General features: G+C 35.1%; 1 protein-coding gene across 2 annotated transcripts; it reads right to left on the minus strand.

Annotated features, from left to right (window-relative positions):
* Positions 1-10,527: 10,527 nt before the first annotated feature.
* On the minus strand, positions 10,528-19,184 carry LOC100791516 (cyclin-T1-3). Of its 2 annotated transcripts, XM_003546753.5 has the most exons (7): positions 18,871-19,184; positions 17,896-18,151; positions 17,437-17,518; positions 13,019-13,153; positions 12,596-12,771; positions 12,366-12,517; positions 10,528-12,123 (listed from the first exon to the last, which is right to left on the minus strand). In XM_003546753.5, the coding sequence occupies exons 2-7, from the start codon at positions 18,102-18,104 to the stop codon at positions 11,057-11,059; spliced, it is 1,821 nt and encodes a 606-aa protein (XP_003546801.1). In that variant the 5' UTR covers positions 18,105-18,151; positions 18,871-19,184; the 3' UTR covers positions 10,528-11,056. The 2 variants fall into 2 exon arrangements, with proteins under 2 accessions (XP_003546801.1, XP_014623540.1); XM_014768054.3 differs by lacking the exons at positions 17,437-17,518; positions 17,896-18,151; positions 18,871-19,184 and adding an exon at positions 15,905-16,374.

Consider the following 19,184-nt stretch of genomic DNA (forward strand, 5'->3'; position numbering starts at 1 on the left):
AGCTAGCTTAATTAATTTGTTTTAATAATGGCAAACCTTTTTGGTTAGCTTATGATGTAACCAAAGTGCGTGGTAGCAGGTCTTTCTTTGCTCTTTTTTGACCGAATCTTTTGAAATGACACACTGCTTGGATGCTCATTACCTTTTCTTTCATCAAGTCCTTTGTCTTTGATGGAGGAATTTTGAGAAAAAAATAGATGGAGGTATTACTCTTAAAAAAAATGAGAATTGTATAATGTTTTAAAAAATGAATGAGATTATTAAAGGTTACACGGTAATTTATATTTGATTATCATTTTTTAAGATAAATAATACTTACTGAACAAAAAAAAAATATACTTTTTTTCCTCAGTTCAAGCTTGCTCTAAAGGAATGAATATTGAATATAGAAATTCATGGCCGTTTTAAATTTTCATGACTAATTGAATGCCTTCAAAGTTCAAACGACAATCTTGTACTTGCTTTGAAATCAAGCAACTTTAAGTCCTGATAAAAGATATGTTTGGGATCAATTAATAGTATAAAAACTACAATCAAAATCGGAAAGGTAGCCTCAAATCTTTAATCTTGTTTTTAGATTGCTGTTTCAGTCGCATTTGTAGTCACATCAGTGTGGGCAAATGTGACTACAATTACAATGCAGTTGTAAAATGATCCAAAACGATAATATATATTGTAATTGTAATTAATATATTTGCAAATCATGATTTAAAACCTTGACTTATAGAGAATCTAATGATTGATTAAGAACTTAACGTATGGGCTAACTTTATGGTTATGGTTTAAGAGCCAAATTAAACCCAAACAAACGTTTAAAGGGTGCACCAAAATTCAAGAAACACATGAAACCAATTGAACAATTTGGTGACACATGTCTGTCTTTCACATCTACTCAAAATGGTGATATTGTAATTGTATTTGCAAATCATAATTTAAAACCTTGACTTGTAGAGAATCTAATGAAAACATAACATATAGGCTAACTTTATGGTTATGGTTTATGAACCAAATGAAACCAAAACAAATGTTTAAAGGTGCACAAAATTCAAGAAACACATGAAACCAGTTGAACAATTTGGTGACACATATCTGTCTTTCACATCTACTTTAGTCTCCCCAAGTGGTTGAGGAGCCAACAGGCTCATGTTGGGGCAATGGTGGGTGTTGCACGGAAGTGAATCTAGGGTTGATTTTTGGCGCATAAGATCACTATGGTATCTATTTCCTGTTTTCCATCATTTATCAAATGCAAAAAGTTATTATTCTGTTCCATAGTACACTTATCTTGTATCTCTTTGCAACCAGAGAGATCCATTGCTCCAAGATTTGTCATGCTTTTCTTCTACAGGATCAGTTTTTCATTAGCACTTCAGGTCAGGCATACACCCTTTGTCTAAACGCTATCATCTACTTTTTATTGTTCTAAACTCTTCTAAAGATACTCATTTTGATGAGAAGAACAAAGTGTTCAAGAGAATCACAATTTTGCAGGCTGTGGTAGGGACTTATAGTGACTCTTACCAGTTTCGTGTTATGCAAGCTCTAGTGTGAAACCCCAATCACCCATAGAAGATACATTTTTCGTTTTTCCCTAGTGTCTATTTGATCTAAAAATGAAGTAAACTTTAGCATACAATAACTAATCATGATATTATAAATAGAGATTCACGCTTCTTTTTTTACTATATTTAGTGTGTGTTTGGTTTATGGTTAGCACACACTCCAAGTCAGTTGAACGGACAAGTATGTGAGAACATGGATTAGGATGAACGTTTGTTTGGGGTCTCTGAACGGAAATCCAAACACACCCTTAACTCTTGAACAAGTAGCGTTTATTTGGCTTAATTAATATCTATTCTTCTGATTCGCAAAGCTTAGTAATGACTATTTGTTCGCCCAATTAAAAGATAACAACTTAGTGCTTATGCCTTAATCACCAAAAAAATCCTTATCGAAGAAGGCCTTGCTTGCATTCATAGAACAAAATATATGATCACTCACACCACATAATGTAAAAACGTGTCATGTTTATGTTATTACTGTTGCACAACAAAAAGTATGACAAAAGCAATTATCTTCTTATTCAACCCTTAACCTCTAAAATCAAGGATCTTGATATTTTATAATCAAATCAACACTTGAGATTTGTGTAAAACCTCAATTAATCTGTTGACTTCTCTAATTACCTTTTGTTATAGCATTGTGTCCTTGCAATGCAAGATAGTGTGTCCCGCATACATACCAGAAGGCAAGAAGGGTGACAAATATACAGAACAGCAAAACTTAACATAATCCATATTGTTGAAGCTAGCAGCATTCTCTGAATTTGCACATTATATGACTGAAACAGAGTTTCCATGTTCACTTAAAAGAAACTAAAATCTAGCAGAAATCAATCAGAATTTTTCTTAGGCCTTGCTTCGATAAACTTTTTCTATTAACACTTGGAAGTTTTAATAGAAGAAAATAAGAAGGCAAAGTAAATTTACTTTTCTAAGTAAATTGAACTCTTCGATCTTGGGCATCAAGAGGTTGTAGATGGCCCACCTAAGAACAATGCCATATAGTTTTTTCTCTAAAAAAACAAACCTACATAAGTTATTGGATTTTAATATTTATACCTCCCTAATTAAGAAGCATACCTCCCTTTCCTTTTAATATATATTTTATTACTAAATACCCTTTTGCACCTCCATCAACCCCTTTTTTCCATTATTATTTTTTTCTCTATCAAAAATTATATTTTTTTCTTTATTTTATTGACTTCCAAGTGAATATTATACTTTATCCTTCTCTCAAATGAAAACATGATAGGCTGTGTTTTCATTGATTGTAACGTCATAGGCGGTACATTTTTTGTCTTCTACATGATTGCATTTCAAGTAAGTAACAACTACTTTTCTAAAGTAGGATATCTAGCTCCCACCTCTAAAATTTGATTTTTTAAGTACTGCCGAAAATTGCTTCTTGAAAAATAATTTCCTATTGTAGAAATTAATTTTTAGAACTATGTTTCTTTTTCTGTTAAATCATAGTTCCAGTAATCACTTTCCAGAATATATAATTGTTTTTTCAAGAAGTGATTTCTGAAAAGAGATCAAGGCACTTGTCTAAGCCGATCTTTAGAAAGATTAAGGTACTTCTCTTTATCTCTTGATTGTGAGTGGCAAAGGAAGGAGGGTGCATGCCAGAGGAACAAGGGTGCGTGGCGGAGGAATAAGGGTGGGTAGCAGAGGAAGGGGAGAGCAGAAAAGTGCTTCCAGGAAAGAAGTCCCCAACGAGAATAATTTGAAATTGGGAAATAAATTAGAAGGGTATTTAGAGAAAAAAAAAAACAAAAAAGAGAGGTATGTTAATTAATTAAAAGGATGTAATTATCATTTGTCTAAGGCATGTTTTGTGCTCACTACCATTTGGATTTGAGTTGAACTCAACCTCCAAAATCATTGTGAAATATCAAGAAGGGGTGTAAATTATTTTGGTCATATAAATGATCATTGTGAAATATCAGCATACACCACTCATGCCAAGAAGTGGACATTTCAAATGTAGAACTGAATATATGCAAGTGTGCTAACAACTTGATAATGGATAGCATAACAGGTCATCAATAATCACTAGATAAATTATAATACACTTTTAAAATTTGAGTTTGAACCTAAGTCAACTCAAAAGATAACTCCTAAGATAATCCTCAACTTATATATACTCTCTCGGACTCGATTACAAGTAAAGAAATGATTTCACACTTACTAAGAAAATTAGTCAACTCCCAATTAAAAAATGTTTTTTTTACCTAATTGGTTAAAAGGTGTTGTTTACTAATCCAGTCAAACACCAACATAGCACTTGATTTGGCATCTTAGTTTCAAAACCTAGTTGCATATCCCATCATATAGTCTCTAATTAAAAAAAGTAAGAAAAAAATTATATCAAAAAATGCTAACTATTCTTTGGTGTGTCATTATTTAATTAAGAAACAAGAAAGATAAGCCCTAAATATAAGGTGGTAGGCATGTAATTAAAAGTGAAAAGACAAAAAATAAAAATAGAAATAAAAAAATGATCATGTTGCTATCTTGTCTTGGAGAGAGGAGACATAGCCAAAGAGCATTCAAGTGTGAAACTGTAATTTCCTATCTTTTTGGTCTAGTATGGGTTATATAATAATATCGTATTAGGTCATGTCATTTGGCATCCGAGTCAATAGGCTTTGAGCAGGTCGACCTAATAAGAATTGAATGGTACATCTAATAAGAATCGAATGATACATAACCTCACCTTTAAGAGTTATGGAGCGAAGAGGCTAAATATGTGCCAAGAAAGCCGACGAAGTACACAACACCACAATCTCAAGTGCATAAGCATGAATAGACTAAGATTAAGTGGGTCATCCAACAGAATTCAACCGAGATGGCTAAAGGGGTACAAAAAAACTACACTAGTTTTGTACCACTACCACCCAACATTTTCTATACTATGGATTTGTATTATGTAACCCATAACAATTGAAAGTATTTAGAATGAAAAAATGATGGATGTTAGGGTGGGAGACCTTAGCATGTCTCCAATTGTGAAAAATGCATTTTGCATAATTAGATCTTTTTATTTTATAATTGATAGCTAAAATTTATTTCTTTTTTCTCTTTTTTTCCCAAACTTTTCTAATTTTTCCCATGACCTCTCCTCCCACCCCCTCCTTGTGCACCCAAACCTAAACCTTGGAACACACCTTCCAGGTCATCATCATCACCATCAATAGCTTCTTCATCATCATCCTCCTAGTCGCCAAAATCATCCTCTACCAACATGGTAACTCCACCAATACTCAAACCCATGCTTTCCAAATTCGAACCACACTTGAACCTCATCAAGATGTCATGCACAAGGCCCATCTCTCCATCAACTCCCTCATCACCATCAAGAAGTTCTCCCCGCACTTGATTTTGGTAGGCCAAATGACCTATTTGGTCTTTTATCTTATTTTAAAAAGTTCAATTTGATATTTTGTCTTTTTTTTGTTCAATTTAGTTCTTTATCTTTTAAAAAATTTATTTTGATCATTTATCTTATTTTTTTATCAATTTAGTCTTTCGATTCATTTAAGATTGACATCATTAATCATTTAAAAATATATTTTGTTAAAAATGAAGTGGAGAAGAAGGAAAGAAAACTAAACCGAAAGAGTTCATTTTAAATAATTAACGACATCAATATTAAATAGATTGAAAAATCAAATTGAACAAAAAAAAGATAAATGATGAAGTTGAACAAAAAATAAGATAAATGACTAAATAAACTTTTTTAAAAAAGTAAAAGGACTAAATTAAACAAAATAAATAAGATAAACGATCAAATTAAATTTTGTAAAAGATAAATGATTAAACTAAACCCAAAAAATTAGATAAATGACCAAATAGATCATTTAGTCATTTTGTTCTTGTTTCAATTTTTGAAGAAAAAAATGTTTATTTTGCTTTTGGAAGAATATAAATTTGAGGTGGAGGAAGAAGGGGATGAAAGGGGAGAGAAGGGAACAAGTAGTTGAGGATGAAGAAGGCTAATTTAAGAAAGAAAAGGGGGAAAAAGGAGAAGAAAAAGAAATAAAGAATAAATTTCAACCATCAATTAAAAAACAAAGAAATCAGCAATACAAATTTATTCTCCACAATGAAAAACACGCAAAGGTCTATCACCTTATCATTCATCTGAAAGGACTAATAATCATACAAAATATTCATAGCTGATTGCATTTATTGCAGATTTCTATCAACTATACTATCATGCAACTACGTTAATTAATTTACAAAGCTATCATCCTATCAATTTCACTTTCTACATCAAAGTTATTACCTGTTAAGAGAAAGTAAAGGCACATAATGGAAAACACATAAATTACCTATTAAAACAATGCAGATTTGATCATCCACCATTTTATTATTTTTTGCACCAATTTTATTTTTTTGGATAGTATTCTTACCGTTAGAGGACATAAGACTATTCCTTGTAGAAATTAATTACCAGTTAAAGAACAACTCATCACCTCACAAATACTGCTCCATTGGCATAATCATGAATACAATCTTAAATGTGAGATCTTTCCCGGCTGAAATTCAAACTTTTATTTACCATGTTGAGAGACTAACCAATACCTTTATATCCAACTCCATTGTCATTGCTGCACCAATGCACCTTTAAAGCAAAAGTCCTTCCCCCTCGACTTCAAGCCTTAAGATAACTGTAAACCCACCTCCTGCTCGGCACCTCCACCACTAACCGAAGCAGGACCCAATTCCAACTTCCATTTCCTTTGTCATAACAATACATTATACCCTTTAACCATGCACCATTTGACCCACCACAACAATTTATATATCTAATAGGATAAATAGTCATTTTCGTCCATAGATGTGTAAAGCATTGACCAATTCATCCTCAAATGAAAATTCAAATTTTAGTCCCCGAAAACAAAAAAAGTGCAACAAATTCATTCATCTATTAACTTTCATTCGTTACTGTTAATGAAAGAATTTACATGACACATTCGTGGATGAATTTGTTAGTGTTCTACATATTCAGAAACGAAAATGACTATTTATCCAAAATATAATTTAATCTTCATTTTTTCAATCGTTTCAAGCATAACATTACAATAAACACTTAAAAAATAGGAAAGAAAACATAAGTTAGAATAAACATAATAATAAGCATAATATTGATTAATAAGCATAATTTGTCGGTTATTGAAAATTTTTATTGTGACAACATTAGGTAAAGACAAAATCAAATTGGGTCTCATTTTCTTATAAGGATATAGTTGTATATTTTTGTTTGAATATGATATTTTGAATAAGATATTATCACATTAAAAATTTCAAAATGATAAATAAATTATGTTTATTAATCAATATTATACTTATTATTATGTTTATTTAAATTATGTTTGTTTTCTTATTTTTTTTAAAGTATTTATTATAATATTATGCTTAGGGTAGCTTAGGGTAGCTTTGCTATTCTTAGCCGGTCCCAAGCCCGGATAAAAGGAGAGGGTTGTGTTAGACTTTCGACAGCCAACGTTAAACTTTGTCGAATCTCTATGACATGGATCAATTACGTAATAATGTGAATGCTAGGTCGTTGCCCGGAAGCAACGCGCTGTATGGCTCGAGTACAGTGTCAAAAGAGCAAGGGCCGCTGCATCGCCGCCCGAATGTAGTGAAAAGTAAGCAAGGGTTCCCACATTTTCGTGAACGGGTGTGGGTAAAGAAGCTAGTTCATGACAGGAGGATTCGCTTTGGTACATGGAATATAGGCACACTTACTGGAAAATCTATGGAAATAGTGGATGTTATGGTGAGGAGGAAGATCAATTTTATGTGCCTACAAGAAACTAAGTGGACAGGTGAAAAAGCGAAAGAATTAGACAACTCGGGATTTAAGCTGTGGTATACGGGAAAAATCAGATCAAGAAATGGGGTAGGAATTATTGTGGACAAGGAGTGGAAGAAGGATGTCGTGGATGTAAGAAGAGTAGGAGATCGTATCATAGTCTTAAAATTGGTAGTGGGACAGGACACCTTTAATGTTATTAGTGGGTACGCACCTCAGGTTGGGTTAGCAGAACACTTTAAGGTAAAATTTTGGGAGGATCTAGAAGGGGTACTTCAGGATATACCCCAAGGAGAGAAAGTTTTCCTAGGAGGGGATCTCAATGGACATGTAGGTAGCGTGGCTAGAGGTTTTGAGGGGGTGCATGGGGGTTTTGGCCTAGGAGAGATGAATGGGGAGGGTAAATCCATCTTGGAGTTTTCGGAGGCTTTGGATCTTTCTATAGCCAATACATGGTTTAAGAAAAGAGAGGAACATCTTATCACTTACAAAAGTGGAGGGACATGTTCTCAGATAGATTTCTTCCTTATCAGGAAGTCTGATAGGAAGTATTGCTTGAACTGTAAAGTTATCCCGAGAGAGAGCTTGACTACCCAACATAGAGTTTTGGTTATGGATGTAAGAATTAGAGATAGGGCAAAGAGAAGAAGTCCTCTGGTAGCACCAAGGATCAAATGGTGGCACTTGAAGGGTGAGAAACAAGGAATCTTCCAACAAAAGATATGGGAGGGTTGGTGTGGACAATCACAAGGAAGTGCAAATGATATGTGGAACAAGATGTCCCAAGAGATTATTAAAGTGGCTAAAGAGACGTTGGGTGAATCTAGAGGTTTTGGACCTAGGGGTAAAGAATTGTGGTGGTGGAATGAAAATGTTCAGAGCAAAGTTAGAGTAAAAAAGGAGTGTTTCAAGGAGTGGTCTAGGTGTAGAAATTCTGAAACTTGGGATAAGTATAAGATAGCTAGAAATGAAACCAAAAAGGCGGTGAGTGAGGCAAGAGCCCAAGCTTTTGACGGACTATACCAAGCTCTAGGAACCAGGGACGGAGAAAGATCTATATATAGGCTTGCTAAGGGTAGAGAGAGGAAGACTAGAGATTTGGATCAAGTAAAGTGTGTTAAGGATGAAGAAGGCAAAGTCTTAGTGCATGAAAAAGATATCAAGGAAAGGTGGAAGGCGTATTTCCACAACTTATTTAATGATGGATATGGATATGACTCTAGCAGTCTAGACACAAGAGAAGAGGACCGGAACTATAAGTACTATCGTCGGATTCAGAAACAGGAAGTAAAAGAAGCGTTGAAAAGAATGAGTAATGGTAAGGCGGTGGGGCCAGACAACATACCTATTGAAGTGTGGAAAACTCTTGGAGATAGAGGTCTTGAGTGGCTCACCGAACTCTTTAACGAAATTATGAGGTCAAAACGCATGCCGGAGGAATGGAGGAGAAGCACGTTAGTGCCAATCTATAAGAACAAGGGGGATATACAAAATTGTGCAAATTATAGGGGAATCAAGCTCATGAGTCATACCATGAAATTATGGGAAAGAGTGATCGAACGGAGATTAAGAAAGGAGACTCAAGTTACTGAGAATCAATTTGGTTTCATGCCGGGAAGGTCGATCATGGAAGCGATTTATTTATTACGGCGGGTGATGGAGCAATATCGCATGGCCCAACAAGACTTGCACTTGATTTTTATTGACTTGGAGAAAGCGTATGATAGAGTGCCTAGAGAGATTTTGTGGAAAGCTTTAGAGAAGAAAGGGGTTAGGGTTGCATATATTCGAGCTATCCAAGATATGTATGATAGGGTATCGACTAGTGTTAGGACACAGGGTGGAGAGTCAAACGATTTTCCCATCACAATTGGTTTACATCAAGGGTCAACCCTTAGCCCCTACCTTTTTACCTTAATTCTGGATGTCCTCACGGAACAAATCCAAGAGATAGCGCCGAGATGCATGCTTTTTGCAGATGACATAGTCCTCCTTGGAGAGTCGAGGGAGGAGTTGAATGAGAGGTTGGAAACTTGGAGACGAGCTCTAGAAACACATGGCTTTCGCCTAAGCAGAAGCAAATCGGAGTATATAGAATGTAAGTTCAACAAAAGAAGGAGGGTTTCTAACTCAGAGGTGAAAATAGGAGACCATATTATCCCTCAAGTCACACGGTTTTAATATCTTGGGTCTGTAATACAGGATGATGGGGAAATTGAAGGGGATGTGAATCATCGCATTCAAGCAGGATGGATGAAATGGAGAAAAGCATCGGGGGTGTTATGTGATGCAAAGGTACCGATCAAGCTAAAGGGAAAGTTTTATCGGACTGCGGTAAGACCGGCGATTTTGTACGGAATAGAATGTTGGGCGGTCAAGAGCCAACATGAGAATAAAGTAGGTGTAGCGGAGATGAGGATGTTGCGGTGGATGTGTGGTAAGACTCGACAGGATAAAATTAGAAACGAAGCTATTAGAGAGAGGGTTGGAGTAGCGCCTATTGTAGAGAAGATGGTGGAAAATAGACTTAGGTGGTTTGGGCATGTAGAGAGAAGACCGGTAGACTCTGTAGTGAGGAGAGTAGACCAGATGGAGAGAAGACAAACAATTCGAGACAGAGGAAGACCCAAAAAGACTATAAGAGAGGTTATCAAAAAGGATCTCGAAATTAATGATTTGGATAGAAGTATGGTACTTAATAGAACATTATGACGGAAGTTGATCCATGTAGCCGACCCCACCTAGTGGGATAAGGCGTTGTTGTTGTTGTTGTTGTATTATAATATTATGCTTACAACGATTAAAAAAAAGAAAAAAGATGAAGATTAAATTATATTTTACTTAAATAATAATTTTCATTCCTAAATGTATCATGTATATTCTTTCATTAACATTAATAGACAATAATTAACAAATGGATAAATGTGTAATATTCTTTTTACTTTCAAAAACTAAAATTTTTATTTTTATTTTTGAAGAACAAATTTATTAGCACTCTATATAAGACAAAAATGACTATTTACCCTATCTAATATTCCTAACATGTTCGGCAATTAGTGTCAAGAACTATTTTGCATTTTTTGAAACGATTATCAGCAATCATTTTGGACCCTCCATGTCTTTAATTTCATCCAATAGTTAAAACTATAAATAGCATCCATGCTCCCTAATTCAAAGGGAGCATGTTAGAAAGCATTTACATTCACTTGCAAGTGTACTACAAACATAGCAGCCAATACATTCGAAGTACTAAAGGTAGGATATGATTAATGACACTTAGAATCTTCCGTCTAGTAAGTAGGTCGAGTTTATCATCATCATAACTACTATTATTTCAAATGGAGAATCATCAAAATCATGGATGATCTTGCATGAAAATGGACCTTCCATTACAAGTCCGACTATATAACCCTTGGCTTTCTACTTTACAATTTTCCCATATGCCCATTATATTGAGTAAATGAAATTGGTCCTTCCAACAAAATTGAATTTTAAGTCCTTCAAACAAATAAGAGTTTCTAGACCTGACAGCTTATGGTAGGCTAAGGTGGCTGCATCATGACAGTATTGAAAGCATTCAAGGATCTTTGCTAAGTGTCCGTCCAGAAAATTTTTCCGAACAGTAACAGTCCACACACAGGCCACACACAACCATGGTACACATTATTCAAACATGGTTTTCCTGTACATGCCTTTTGCTGTCCCTCTCAGTATGGCCTAGCCGACTGACCTTGTTTCGATCCTCCACGTAATCAAAACGATTATTGTGGTTTGGTCCAAGGCCATAATTATGACGTTGCTTCCCCTCCATTCCTCTTTCAGGGGAGCTTCCTGCTTTTCTCTTGCGATTGCTTGACTTGGGTGATGGAAGCCCTACCCCAATGTCATCAAGTGCCGATACCTCCCCTTCTTCAACAGCACTTAGATCTGGTTCATATGATGCCAAACCCTTTACTCCATGATATTGCTCATCTTCATGATCTAGATGTCTTCCACGCATGTTATCATAATCAGATCTGTCAGAGGGCTTAGACCAGCTTTGCCTCTTATCCTTATTTTTCTCACTCTGAGGAGCCAGTTCAATTCCATCTTCCAGTTCCCTCTCAATGAGATCATCATCATCCATGACATCTGTTTTCTTAGTTATATGACCAGCTGCTTTCCTTCGTTTTTCTAATGCAGCCTTTACTTTGTCAGTATCAATTTTCTTAATGGCTTCCTGAGGAGGCCGGCTAAATGCATCCTCTCTGTGATCAGGGTTTCTGCTATTATGTCTGTCTTTCAATTCAGTCAGTTCTTTTGTTTCAGTCCCTCCAGCATTGCTTTCGTGCTCTTTTTCACCATTATCAAATCGAAATTTCACCACGTCTTGAGCTTCATGAGAGTTTTCCTTAAATGGTATAGATTCTCGCTCAGGATATTGATTGCCTTTGGCATCACCTTCCACCCTATGTTTCATTTCTGTGCTCCCATAATCACCACTTCTACCATGGTTTGAGATGGGACGCCCAACATGATTTGGGACCGGTGAATCAAATATGGCCATAGAAGATGCAGTCTTTGATGTTTCCAGCCTTGTGGCTCCAGCCTGGGAATTACTCTTTGCAGCTGCATTTTCATCATTAGTAGCTAGAGCTTTTGCAGTGGTCCGATTGGAAGTCCCACCTCCTTCGACATCATTGGAAGGTGGCATTCGATTTTGTTCATAGAGCTCTAACATTTGATTACTAACTTCTGCAAAAAAAATAAAAAATAAGAACAACATTAGTCTTGTGTTATGAGAATATGATATCCAAATTTAGTACGATTGAACCAGTCTCTATTTAGATAAATACTAAGATACCATCAGAGAGAGAGAGAGAGAGAGAGAAATAAGCATGAATAAGAGGAAAGATAAAAAAGAGAGATGATAATGAGATGGTACTTTTTTTTCCTCATTTCTTTATACGACTAGTACTGAATAAAAAGACACCAACCCTCCAATTGGCGTGGAGTGACATCAAACTCTTGCCACCAGACCTTCTCCCCATCCGATGGTAGCTTCACCTTCAGAAACTTGGCAGCAAGGAATATGGCTCCAGCTGCAATGTGATGAGGCTTAAATTGCAAGCAAAGTGATGTCCGAAGTCTGCATATCACATCCTCATTTCAGGAAAGAAAAATCAAAGGCCACTGGCCTTAACAAAAATTTGTGTAATCTTCATACCCATCATTTACAAAATTCCACGCAACTTGAGCAAGGGCATTTTGAGCAACTTTGAATTTCTTTATTGCCTCAACAAGAGGTTTATAAGGATGGTGCACATTCAGATCAAAACCAAGAGTTGCAAGAACAACCCTCTCTCCAAGTAAAATTAATTCTTTATGCTGCTCATACACTTCCTGTGTCACAATTGCATGAAAAGAAAATATATTACAAGAGAGGTAAGAAAAAATTGATAAGTTCAAAAGAAATTTTATTTTGAAATAAATCCCCACAGTTAAACAAACACAAAGAATTAAAGAAAACAGCAATAAAATTCAATTTCAATCCAGAGACCTAAATCAAAGCCCTACAAAGAAAACAATTAATTAACAGGTAGTTCAACGTTGGGACTCAAGAGCAGAGATTGCTTGATGAAAGAAATACCTTTTGTTTTATTCTCATAATTGCCGCTGGGTCCTTCTTATGTATAATTTCATACGAAATAAGAATTACATCTTTTAGTGGGCGAGGAGTTTCTTCAACCTTCCCAGCAAGAAACATGCATACTGTTGCAATGGTCTGCAGAACATGTTAAGTTACTAATTATCACCATTTGTCCAATTTAATATTTCATCCTATTCATAAGACAATTTAGTACTACACATACAGATACATATCAACAGATGAACAGAGAAGTATAAATATATGAAAGTTCTCCAACACATGCTAAAGAAAGAGACAGTAAATAGGTAAGACAGCTAGACAGAAAAAGAGATGACATTAAGGTTAAGTTTTCCAAATGAAGAAAACAACAATTACAAGTAAAAACTAGGAAGCCATAGGATTTATTGTTTGGGTAATAAACCAAATCATGAGATTAAACCATACATTTTTTTAAAACTGGTTAAACACTTTACATAGCACAGCCAAAACACAACAACTAAAAAGGTAAGCAGCTGGTTGGCGACTGGCATAGAATAGAACAATTCTACAAATACAATTTGTGTTAGAATAATAAATAATCACATGTTCATGAGGAAAGTCATTAAACTGAAGTCCTACATAGTTAAATCTAACCAGATACACTACAAGGGTAAAACAAATAAGTAGGGCTTTAAATTGCACACTATAGTGCCACTATAGAGGTGTAGCGGTGCGGAGTGGCCCCTGTCAGCTACAGGGGCTGCCGTAGCAGAGCAGTTTAGTGTAGCGGCCATAGTGGACCAAATAGCAGGCTGAATAGCGGCTGTAGCAGGCCCTATGTATTATTTCAAAAAATCCCTTGATACACTACAAGGGTACAACTTAATAAAACAAATAAGCAGGGTTTTAAATAGCACACTATAGTGGTGTAGCAGTGCGGAGCGGCCCCTGTCTTCAGGGGCTACCTTGGTGGAGCTGTTTAGTGTAACAGCCATACTGAAGCAGTTTAGTGTAGTGGACCAAATAGATGGCTGAATAGAGGCTGTAGCAGGCGCTATGTATTGATTCCAAAAAATCCCTCCGAACAGACACATTTGAGCTCTCTTGGAGGGCTATTTTTGGGATTTTAATTTCAAAAAATGAAATCTATAAATGTAATAATGGTGAAAATGATATAGAAGACTTGGATTTAGAAGATGATGGTTGATAACTGATAATTCCTATCTAGGAAGCTTGTATTTAACATTTGTTGATATTTACTATTATGTTTTGTCTAAGACACTTATGAATTTTTGCTGTTATTTATGAATGTCATTAATTTTGAGTAATTTTTATATGTATATAATATACATACATTATATAAACCAATAAAAAAATCAAAATAGAAGCTTTCCGCTATATGCTATATCGCTATAGGTTTTTGGAGCCAGACACTACACTACTGTCCAAGATTTTAAAATTGCAAATAAGCACCCGTCTACTGATTTAACATGATAATAATTTTCAATCCTCGTCAGTCCCAAAAGACGAGGTAAAAGTGATTAGGTAATTAGAAATCTAGGCCACTGTCAAGAAGACCACCCAATACATATGAATAATGTTAAGGGAAAAAAAAGATGATATTCTCTCAATTATGTCTCAACAATCTAATGTGTTAGAAATGTAATATAAACACAGTAATCAATATTGCACTAGAGCGGGATAGCATAGCGGGTGGCCCAAGACCGTCATGGGATTAGCGGCTATAGTGATTCAATAATGGCCAAAATAACGGCTTTTCACACTATAGCAGCGCTACCATGTTATATGCTTAAAAATCCATTTTACCCTTGGAAAATCGTTTGGGGTTTATTTCGCTAAAATATTCCACAATTAATTTATCTCTGTTTCTGTTTTGACCTCTAGTCCTTCACACATTATAGGACTATCTTTTATCCTATGTTAGTCTTTCTTCTTCCTTTAGACTTTTCACCTAGTTCACATTGTGCTAATTTTTTATCTAATTTGTTGTGTTCTTATTCTATTAACTTCACCATCATCTTTCATTTTGTGACTTCATTAATATGTTCTTATTGCTCCTAGACTGATGGTGATTGTGTATGTAAACTGTGACTTACTATTTATCATGAATTTCTTTAATTTGGGTTATGTATTTATGTGCAGGTAGTCAAAATCGAGATTTTGCTTAAGATCAGGCAGGGGAGTATGGATCGTAAATCAGGGGATCGTAACACGGATCATAAGATCCTACAAAATTTAAGAAATTCATATATAATCATATATATATATGTGCATATATAAAATAACATAAATCAGAATATGACACTTGAAAGACATAAGCAAAAAAATATAGTAAACCCATCTAGTTTCAAAATAGTAAACAATAAGCCTGAGTGCTGAAAGAGAGGAGAGGAGTGGGAATGCTGAAAGAGATGAGAGGGGGTGCTAAAACTGAAAAAGAAAAGAGGGAATTAGGGAGAGTTACATGGAGTGGAAGTGAAAGAGAACAGAGGAAGGGAGTATGAAAGGTAGGATGTTATGAGGGGAAACTGAAAAAGGAAAGGGATCATGAAGGGAAAGAATGGGGGGAAGACTGATTTTTGTGGATGTTAGGAGGGAAGAGTGATTTTCGTGCAGATATAGAATGAGGGGAAGGGGGAATCAGTAAATTAGTGGGGTGGTAAAATGGGTGAAATTAATTTTCATTTTAGGGCTATTTTCAGGTGGTAAATTTATACTTTTGGGGAAAATGGGGCCCAGCTAAGGAAGCAGGGGGCGCAGTTATTTTTTACAACAGATACAAGCAATAACAGTGTGGGCTAGAGTTCTTTGTGCCACGGGTTATTAATCGGATCGCAAACCCGACCCACTGAAAAGCCAAACAGCACTCGAAGAAGAACAGCATACCTCACAGTTATCGTTCTTCCCCAGTGATCTTCAATGATCCGGCAAAAACACGATTCTCACCACTCACGAACTTGGACAGGGCACAGAAGATCGCGATTTTGACTCCCATGGTTTATGCATGTAGTATAAATTAATTAGTTTGTATTATAATGTTAAAAATAGTAGTCATCCTGCTTCCGACTATAGCACTTTCAAAGTTAGCCACTACACACCACTATCCAAGATTCGTTATCCAAGATTGATGACTATGGATCTAAAAACCATTCACATGTCTTCACCTAAAAACATGAACATTATAAGCTACCTCATGCAACCTTCCCTTATCCAGCCCTAGCAATCACTGAACGCATTTCTCTTTGGTCAAGTTGTCAAGAGACCATAAATGATACATCTACAATGGCTTAATGTGGAATTATAACAGTAATATAATATATAATAATATAATACATAGGGCAATTTACATGACAACTTCACCATATGTATCATATAGCATGGTTATCAAACTCTCGAGTTAACTCGCTAACTCTTACGAGTTTACGAATCCACTTATCCTATGTGAGTTGACTCGTGTATAAACTCTCTTTTAGTAGACTCTGGGTAAACTCAATAAACTCTAAGTAAACTCGGTAGACTCTCGAGTTTACCACCGAGTCAACGAGTCATCAAGTCAAAAAAATCATTTCAAAATATAAGTCATTTTGGGTTGTTTTCTGTCTGTTTAGTATTCAACATACCTTCATTTAATGTGTTGTTCCCGAATCAAAAAAGTTTCACCTTTAATAACATCAAACCCTTGTTTTCTAATAACATCAAACCCTCGATGGAAATTATTTACCACTACTATAACATCTGCAAGTTATTATCTAGTAGTGATGCATTACTAGACTTAGTTATTTAAGTATTGTGAAATTTATGATTTATTATTTTATTTTATTATATTGTTGAAATGTTTAATTGGTAAATTATTTATAGATATTTTGTTATTATCTTTATATGAAGTGAACTCTTACGAGTTTACGAGTTGAGTCCACGAGTCGAATCTATAGAACTCTTACAAGTCTACGTAAATTCGCGAGTTTGATAACATTGTCATATAGTGCACCACTTAGAACCAAATTTTAATAGGTATAACAAAGCAGAGTAAATAAACCAAGCTTCAGCTATACCACATCTGTTTTAAGTTTTTAACAACATACGAGATATAAATAACTGAAGATTTTTTTTTCCTTTTCTCTTTTTATTTTCTTGGTGATTTCCAAGAAACAATGTTGCCCATACTCCTACATTTCTATTAATTGGCACAATCAATCCTTAAATATGAATTCTAATGCATACGTCATAATTCATAATGAACTAGAGTTCATCAAAACAGAATAATTCATATAGAATAGCCATGAAGATATAAACCAGCCAAAAAATAGATTTGCCAACACAGCTAATTAAAATACATACAAAGAAAAAAAGTATTCACACCGAGAACAATGATCCAATAATAGTAGCAGGCAGGTTATCATAACAAAATACAAACTCACCCTCCTGTCATTCTTTGCATGGGACTGCCGGAGAAAGAATCGATGACAAAATATTATTGCAGTTGCAATAGTTACCTGAGGTCTGCAACACAATTAAAACAGCATCAACATCATGATAAATGAAGCTAAGTGTATTCATTGACATTTATTATCAATTTTAATATGATAATATAGATAAACATATGTTTTCCCTTCAGCACAAGCAATGTCTCATAAAAATATAAATACATTAAGTTGCTAAGATATTCCTGATGAGCTCCTGCCCTCCTACAAGGAAACAAATCAAATATCTAACACAACCTTACCTTTTGTACAATACAAAAAGCATTTTGCCACTGGTAGAACATTTATATCAGTTGAACAAATAGGAACCAAGGATAATTGCAATAAATCACAAGTCTCAAAAGACCCTCCTATTGCAGTTAAGATAGGCCACTGAGGCAACCAATAAAGACTCACACTTTAAGTCTCATGCCTAAGTCTTGCAGAAATGTACAGTATGATTTGCGTAGGTAAGTTTCTTTCTTCAAATCTATGCCATCGTGTTTGGATGGTGAGTATTCTTCAATCTCCTTCCTATAAAAGTACCACCTCGAACCATCCTCCGGTTGAGAAACAACTTGAGAAGTTCCATGATGAGAGGCATCACCAAGCAACAATCCAGCCATGAGGTTGAAAGCTGATGAAACTTAGTTTTGATGTATATCTGTATAAACTTTAGAACATAATGATCACGTCAGTAATGTAACATTAAATAATCATTCCCTGTCCGTTAAATACAATAATGAGAAACAAAGATGTGACGGTCTAAGGTACAAAATAAAATAAATCCCAAATGATGTCAACAAAACAAACTTGGGTTGAGAACCTTCAATTTTTCACTTTCATTTAATTATCAAAATCTGATATGAACAATTGACCGTCTCCAAAAAAAATTCAAAACAAATCTGTCAATCTCATTTGCTCAATTCTATTACCCTCTAACCATGCGACCACAAATATCACATCCTTTTATAACATTGACATCAATACCCATTAGACCTCCACATTCAATATTCCCAACACTAAGACCGTACACATGTTATATACTTCAACAAACTTCATATCAGCACCAGAAATTTAGCATATCACTAAACAACCCATACCAAAATAACACAGCAAACCATCCCAATATGTCACTACCTAAATTACCTACCCATTACCATCAAATATTAAATTACCTAAAATTAAAAACCAATTTTTGAGTCCACAGTAATCTTCAATACAGTAAACCTTAATCAACAGTTCGGAAAATGAAATTTACAAACTAGGTTCCTTCGAAAGAAACAGACAAAACCTAAAAGCCAAAGGGTACACTATTTTATTCACCAAAAACCAAATTAAAAAAACTGCAAGCGGAAAACTACAAAACCCAAAGCAAAATTCAACCTTTACCTGTAGTAAAAGAGCGAAAGAAAAGTTCAATTTCAGTGGGGAAGACGAATTTGATGAGAAGGACGCGATTTTTTCCCGCGAGCAGCGAAAAATTCGAAACCAAAATCAGGGAGTTTCCAGAACCAGCGCGTCTTGCAGAGATGGGAGAGAGAATTCTGTGGTGTAACTGTATATGAGTGAGAGCAAAGAAGAAGAAAGAAGATATTCTGGGATTTTTTAAATTAGGGTTTAGAGAGGTGATGGAGAGAGAATAAACAGACTACGCCGTATCAGCGGCAACCATATACACACCAACCCTGATATTTTTCCTTCTC

This window comes from Glycine max, chromosome 15, assembly GCF_000004515.6.
Source record: "Glycine max cultivar Williams 82 chromosome 15, Glycine_max_v4.0, whole genome shotgun sequence".
In the NCBI taxonomy this organism is placed as follows: Eukaryota; Viridiplantae; Streptophyta; class Magnoliopsida; order Fabales; family Fabaceae; genus Glycine; species Glycine max.